This window comes from Triticum dicoccoides, chromosome 6A (assembly GCF_002162155.2).
Source record: "Triticum dicoccoides isolate Atlit2015 ecotype Zavitan chromosome 6A, WEW_v2.0, whole genome shotgun sequence".
Taxonomy (NCBI): Eukaryota; Viridiplantae; Streptophyta; class Magnoliopsida; order Poales; family Poaceae; genus Triticum; species Triticum dicoccoides.
The window spans coordinates 541,210,295-541,218,302 of record NC_041390.1 but is presented as its reverse complement, the minus strand read 5'-3'; the positions used below and the strand labels follow the sequence as shown (position 1 = coordinate 541,218,302).

Sequence of the window (8,008 nt, the reverse complement as noted above, 5' to 3'; positions counted from 1 at the left end):
ATTTATTCCGTCGAAAATCAAGCGTGAATAAAACAGGGTAGCAGATCGATTGGCTTCATATAGTCGTATGGACAGTACCACTGCTGTATGGCTAGGTAGAGGTCCACCTTGCGTGGAGAAACTTTTGCCTCTTAATTGTAACCCTGTGATCTTGGAATAAAATCTCTTTTACCCACGCAAAAAAATAATTAAAATGTATCGTGCGTTGCACGTGCAAACTTACTAATAGCCTAAAATGAGGCAACTGGATGGCGGCCGCAGGCACAGATCTCGCCACCGGATCAAGTGCGTGCCACCGTGGTACACGATCGATTATCATTGTTCCATTATGCGTTAAGCTTAGTCTAGTCACTGACCTTCTGACAGATACTTCACTACTGTACTCGCGGGAACAGTTAGCACAGACAAATAGCACGGGCCCGGCGGCGTTGCAAACAAAAAGAAAAACGAAACCAAGAGCGGCACATGACGAACAGCTATCCTACCAGCTCATCCGCTGACCTTTAGCTAGCTCTATAAGTACCTGCCACGGTGTATGCCAAGAAGCATCACATATCAGAAGCCAAACCCATGGGTTCAGAGCAGCAGCTGATGGAGACCGCCAAGGTCGACCTCCGCGGACTGGAGCCTGGCGGGCCAGGCTGGGGGGAAGCTCGGGACGCGGTGACCGCGTCCATGCTGGCGCACGGCTTCGTCGTCGTCGCGCACGGCGCGCTCGGCCCGGAGCTCCGGCAGGCGCTGTTCGGCCGCGCCATGCCGGAGATCTTCGCGCTCCCGGTGGAGGCCAAGCAGCGGAACGTCTCCGCCGTGGGGCCGTTCACGGGATACATCTCGAACATCCCCGGCATGAACTGGGAGAGCCTGTGCCTCTCCGACGTCACCGACGCCGACCGCGTCCGTGACTTCGCCGACCTCCTCTGGCCGCAGGCGAACCCTGCCTTCTGGTAACCATGGTCACCTTTTTTCTAGAATGATGGCTCACTGCTGAGGCTACCACCATTGCTCCGCCGCGCAGTTGTCGCCGATCCATTTTGACCTTCTCACCGTGTCCGCCGTCCATGTGCAGCGACACAGTTGTGTCGGCAGCCAAGAACGTGTTTGAACTCCAGCGGACGGTGGAGAAGATGGTCCTGGAGGGCCTCGGCGTCCAGGAGGAGCGCATCGACGCGCACTTCGCCGCGCTGGCCCACTCCGCCCGGCTGTCGCGCTACGGCGTCCCGCCCGATTCGGAGACCTGCATGTCCCTGCAGGCGCACTGCGACGACAGCGTGACCACCACGATCGTGCAGCACGGGGTGGAAGGCCTGGAGGTGCAGGCCAAGGACGGGAGCTGGCTCGCCGTGCCGCCTGATCCGGCAACGTTCACCTTCGTGGCCGGGGAGTTGTTGACGGTAAGAGGCACGCGCGCCGTTTCTCTATCATGTCTGATCGTGTGCACGCGCGCATCTCCAGTTCTGACGCCACAGGGATGCCACCGCCGTATATGTCGCAGGTCGTGACCAACGGAAGGGTGCCGCCGTGCCTCCACCGTGTCAGGACGCCGAGCAACCGTGAGCGCCTGGCAGTGCTGTTCGTCTGCCGAGGGAAGGACGGCGTCGTACTGAGCGCGATGGACGAGCTCGTGGACAAAGACCACCCTCTGGTGTACCGACCGTGTAAGAACGACGAGTATACCAAGTTCCGGCACTCGGAAGAAGGGCGCAAATTCAGTGATCCACTGAAGACTTTCTGTGGTGTGGAGAAGGATGGATCACCCATGGAATGATCGAGCCCACGAATCAATTTCACTTCGCCTCACCACTCTAGTGAGGTAGCCTGTTAGACGGGTAATCAGCCAAGGAAAGGGCATTTATCTTTGAGTGTAAAGTTGGTCAAAACCTGCAGCCACATTTAAGACACATATGTATCCCATTTAAGAAATTTAATCAGTGACACAAAGCACTTATTTTACCAATTACTCCCTCCATAAAGTAGCGATCTAAACGCTTTTATATTTCTTTATGAAGGAAGTACATTTTTGTGAAAAATAACATCAAAGCTTTATTAGGTAATGGTAATGTTCATAGGTACAAGAATTGGATGGGGGGAGACCCAACCACACATGTTGGCTTGATATGGTAGCATGCCTATACCTAACATAGTAGCATGCTTAGCGAGATTATGAGCTTCAATATTGAAGTTTCCGTGCTCGTGCACAAAATTGCAGGACGGAAAACCAATCTTCCGGTTTGCATTCTTCCTGATGACAGCACTATAAGGCTGATTGTAATGGGGAGTATCATATACTAGTATCATGCATATGATACTAGTGTATGATACTACCTCTCTAATGCATAGTATCATATATTAGTATCATGTAGTACTCTATTTATTGCCATGCATGACGCAAAGTAGAATAGCATTTATTATGATACGGTATCATGATATGATACTCCACCCTCTCTTTCTTCATTTAATGCTATGACACCTTATCAAAATTGCCTAGTTGGCATGCATGATACTAGCTATGATACTACCATTACGACCAGCCTAAGGGCAACGAGTTCCTTCTTCAATAACTTCTACCAAGCCTTTGCAATCGGTGCTGATGTGAATGTTCCTCAGGACAAGATCATATGCGAATGACATAGCTTCCCTACAAGCAAGAGCTTCGAGTAGAGTGGAATCCGTCGTACCTTCAAAAATAATCGCTGGGGATCCAAGATATGCACATGCTAATCTCTGCAGATCGCCACTGTTGGGTTATGGCGCCATCCATGTTGCTTGATATGGCACCATCCATGTTAATTTTCATATAGTTGTCTAGAGGGAGGAGGCAGTAGGGTGCAGCTTCAACTCTGCCTCTAGCAGTACTATGCATTTTTGTCATAGGTTTTGATAAAGCTTGAACATCATTAATGTAAGAATCGATAAAAAAATTGATGGGGGCTCTGAAAAAAATGCATTCATGGATATCCTTCCTCCCCGCTTACCAAATCGCCCATAAGGTGACAACCAGCCTGGTGAAGCGTCCATGAAATAGTGTTTCATGCATCTCAAAGATCCAATTTCTCGCACTTGGTTCTCTATTTTCTGACATGTGTTCGATCAGGTCCTCGCGGGAGAGCGTTCAGACACAATGAGACATAGTGCGGCTCAAGAGGGAGTGTCCCCACAAATATTTAGCTCCACACAAGGCACACAAACTGATTTAAGATATGTTTTTGTGTTGCAAGACACCAGTCGTCGACATAGAATCTCTCACCAATCTCCATAGAAATACATTTAGCTTTGAAGGGGTTGTAAATTTCCATACCGAGGTCCAAGACTTAGCCTCCCTGCCATTATCCGAGGATCCGCTCCTACCCTCTAGCCAGTTCTCATGGTTCATCTTCGTATTTACTAGAACTTTGTAACCCGAACAAACAAAGAACTAGCCCTTCTGATCATGATTCCAAGCCCAAAAATCATCAACATTCCTAGTGCACACTAAGATCTTGAGAATCTATTCGACAGAAAAAATATTTTGAATTAACTGCTCATTCAAGGAAGGTATCGCTGGTAACAGAAACTCGACACCACTTGAGGAGGGTTTTCTACTAGCTATAAGATTGGCCTCAATGACGCTCGTTGACAGTGCAATACACCAGGTGTGGCTTGCCTAGGGGAAGTCCGGCAACAGGCCCGCCACGGGGCTTGTCCGGCCCGAAGGGAGCTCGACGATGGGAGGGATCCCAGAGGCCCTGCAAGAGCTTGGTGTCATCTTGGAGTGCAAGCCAAGCAAGGCGGCGGCTGGAGGTCGGTTAGATTCATGTGTAAACCCTAACCATTGTCATATATAGGGGTAACGGATAGGATGCGGATCGGATAGTGCTCTTGCCACTTCCATTTTCATATTTTCAAAACGAACACGAATCCGAATACAGATGTTATCGGATACGGATGCGGCTCGGATATTATTCAAATACAGATACGTATCGGATATTTTCTTGATTCAGAATGGATATGAATAATATCAACATATTGCTTAAGTAAATTAGTCGATAGCTATGTGACCTGAAATAATCAACTTGTGACATACAATAAGTCAATGATAAATAAGTTTATGAATAAATACTATTGTAATGCATAATAGTTTATAAGTTTAATCATATAAAGATTAAAATTTGACCACTTATTTGGCTTTTATGTTGGATAATTGGAATATTGGGTCTAGAATTTTGAAAATTACCTCCCATAATCTTATTCGGATACGGATATATCCACTTCCATATCCATATTTGTGTCAAAATCTCCTACCATATTTTATTTTTTATTTGTTTAATAAATTCGGATACGGATAATTTCCATTTCCATTTTGGTTCGAATGCGGATGTTTCAGATACGAATAGGCATTTTCTCGAATACGAATATCGGATATTTCGGATTATCCGCTACCAATTTTCACCCCTAGTCATATATAAGGAAGGTCTACGGACTAGCCAGAGCCATCTACTCTCGTAGAAATATACTTCGGTAGGCATGCATCATCCCCCATTGTAACTCTCGCACGAGGTATTCCACAATGAATATAAACCATAAGCAGGACATAGGGTGTTACCCCTTCAAGGGACCCCGAACCTGGGTAACTTACTCCTCTGACCTCCGTTTTAGCATTTCCGACTATGTTCGCCACCCTACTGATGGTACTGACGATTCTACTTACCGTCACCTGTTTAGGGATCCAGTTATCTGACCATATGTTCGTTGATTTCCAGTTCTCCTCATTATTCCGTGCTTCATAATATCCCTCCCCTCCGAAATTGCATGACATATTTGAGAAGGGTGAGAGCCAAGTTCAATAGTAAGTATGGAACATTCACAAAAGTACACCAATTTCAAAATCCTCACACTTAAATATGATGGTTCTTACTGGATTCTCCATGATTATCTTGCAAGAAGATCAAGATTAAAAAGCTCGAGGTCCCTATAACCCAAACCTTCCAAATACTTGGGCATTGTGATGAGGACATCCCTATTACAGTTACACCCATAACCTCTGGTATTACACATATTGAACCAATAGCTAGAGCTCGAGCATGCCAATTAAATTATAAGGTACTTTTGTTTCTTGGTAACAATTCTGATGTTTAGAAGAATATGGCGTTGCCTAAATTGGATACATTTCTATTGTTTAGGAATGAAGGGTCTAGCATGGACAAGAGGGATGAACATTGGAGCATGATCAAGCGTGGAGATGAAGACACATGCGGGGAACAACAATGAAGTTTCCAGTGGAGTTTTTAGCATTTGAAGCCACCATGATAACATGCAAGGACCTGGACGAAATATACAAGACACCCTTTCATAAATTTTGTACGTAGATTTCTATAGGTGTGCGCCACCTTATTTTTGGTTCAGACCCATGTATTTTTGAAATACCTTTTTCATAAGCTATTTTTAGAATCCGTGTTGTATGAAAAACGACTCAGGAAGGAATTTAGTCTCACCTTGCCAAGGGTGGATGATCTCTCTCTCTCTCTCTCTCTCTCTCTCTCTTCCCGTATAAATACAACCCTTAGGGCGTCGTTTAGATTTGTATTTTAGATTGTACTTCGCCGTAGCTGCAACTCGCGTACTTGGTTTGTGTCCAACGGCCAGGCCAAGACGTTCATCACACTTTCATCAACAAAGCTTTCATCCATAGCTGCAACTCGCGTACTTCATTTGCAAATCTTAGTTTTTGCTTGTTCTTCGTTTGACTATAGGAATTATACCTTCTTGGTCATGTTGATCATGCTCCGGCGTGGTCAATAACCTCCCATAGTTGGTTTAGCTATTGCTTCACACATTCGTAGTCGGCTCGTCAAAGTCTCCTCCACCCAAAATGATAGTTACTCCTCATCGAAATATCGAGACACCTTCGCCTCTATCACATTGTCATGACTTCCTAAGAAACCAATGCAACATTCCTTTCGCCATGTTTACTATCCCACCAAAATATTTGGATGAGTGACTTTATGCATTCACATAAACTCTATTGAACCTTAAAACGTGCCAAGGAAAAAACTGGTACGGCCTGAGCCACTAATTTGATCAAAACTTCTTGGCCGCCTACGATAATAAATTTCCCATCCATCCTTTTATTTTCTCCCAAATATGGTCACTACGATATTTGAATGCCCCTTTTTTGTAGCGCCCCACATCCGTTGGCATCCCTAAATATCTGTCACTCAAGGACACATTAGGAATTTGCAAATTACCTTTCACGTCATCACAGTCAATCTTATGACAACCCTTGCTGAAGAATATATAACTTTTTTGAGGGTTTACTAAAGAATATAGATGATTTATCGCGGTTTATCCTCTGGCGAGAACCCAATAGTAAATATCCACTAGGTTGGACACCTCCTTTACTCCATTAACATTTCCTCTAAAAACAAAAGGAAATTCCTTGCAAAAACAAAGAGAAAACAACAGGATATAACTGGACCGGCGGCTTTCGTCGCTCATGATATTTTGTAAAAGTATAAAAACATTAATGAAAATGCGGGGACACTTTAAAATTGCTCAAATTATTTTTAAAATTACACAGGCATTTTAAAGAAAATACACGGATAATTTTGGGCATACATGATTTTTTAACACAATTACATAAGTTCTTTTTTTAATATTTTCTAAAATCTTATGAACAATTGAAAAAAAATGCACTAACAGTTGTAAAAATTATAGATTTTTTTAAATCATGAAAAAAATTCTTTAAAAATATGCACAAATGCTTTTTAAAATTTTATAAATGTTTTTTTATGCTTCAAACTTTGGATTATCAGCATTCTATCTCTTGCCATCACGTGATGAAACCTCTACTTCAATAAAAGCTCCTCCTGCTCCTCTTTATCTTACTCACTCGAAGTTTCAATAAACATTTTTTACTCTAGCCTCTTTGACAAAGATACTAAGAACAAAACTTTTTAACATTACATGATTATTATAAAAAAAATGCACAAAATATTTTTTAGTTCTCAACAATACTAAAAAAATACATGACCACATTTTCAAAGTATGCGGTCATTTTTTGAAATAACAATTTTTTATTCTTTTTTATGTATGAGGAAATTTTTTATAACACACAAAAATTTACTATCTAAGCAATTTATAATATAAATTTTTATCATAAAATTGAAAAATAAATATTCCAAATGGGCCACACAAAATGCACTCCACTAAGCCGCCGATGTGGCGGCCCGCACTATTTCCCGTGAGAGCTATGACTCGGTTGTACCGATTCCTATTAGGAATCGCCTACGGGCGGATGATTATCAAACCTCCCAATAGCGGAGGTCCCTCGCTGCCGCTCAGATCGCTGTACGTTTGTTGTGCTACAATTTTCTTTGGTTTCTTTTTCCTTTTTGTTTTTTGCCATTCCACCAGATTTATTTCCTTTTTCTTCGTTATATTTTGTTTTTCTTTTGTTTTTGTTTGTTTATTTGTAATACTTCGGTTTTCTTTGGTTTTGTGTTTTTGTTAATTTTATCAAAAAAAATTAACACGTGTCTATTTTTTATCAATGCATAATTTACATTTTTTAGTGAACAAGTGAAACATATTTATTGATACATGTTGAACATTTTCCAAATATACGATGTTCATTTTTTAAAAACATGCCTGTTTTGAATACACGGTAAAAATGTCTAAATATGTGTTGTACATTTTGTTAATGGCAGCAAACATTTTTCCAAACTAGTTGAACATTTGTTTGCATTGTATAAATATTTTCAGAAATTTCACAGACCTTTTTGTAAAAACGTGCATATTTCTTTAATATGTCACTTAAATTTATATGGGAAAAAACATTTCTTGAAATTATGCACACATTTTTGGACATTGTGCAATCATTGTTTTAAATGTTACGAACAATTTGTTGAAACATAGGAAATTTTCTTTAAATATCACGTACAATACTTTTTAATTGGTATTAAAGATTTCTATATATTACGCTCATTTTTTCTTACATTGTATACACATTTTTTAAAAGAGACATTCACATTTG

At 42.0% G+C, this 8,008-nt stretch overlaps 1 protein-coding gene across 1 annotated transcript; it reads left to right on the top strand.

Moving 5' to 3' along the window:
* The first annotated feature begins 567 nt into the window (after positions 1–567).
* LOC119319606 (probable 2-oxoglutarate-dependent dioxygenase AOP1) lies at positions 568–1,954 on the top strand. Its single transcript, XM_037594057.1, has 3 exons — positions 568–944; positions 1,067–1,391; positions 1,493–1,954. The coding sequence occupies exons 1-3, from the start codon at positions 571–573 to the stop codon at positions 1,763–1,765; spliced, it is 972 nt and encodes a 323-aa protein (XP_037449954.1). The 5' UTR covers positions 568–570; the 3' UTR covers positions 1,766–1,954.
* Positions 1,955–8,008: the final 6,054 nt, after the last annotated feature.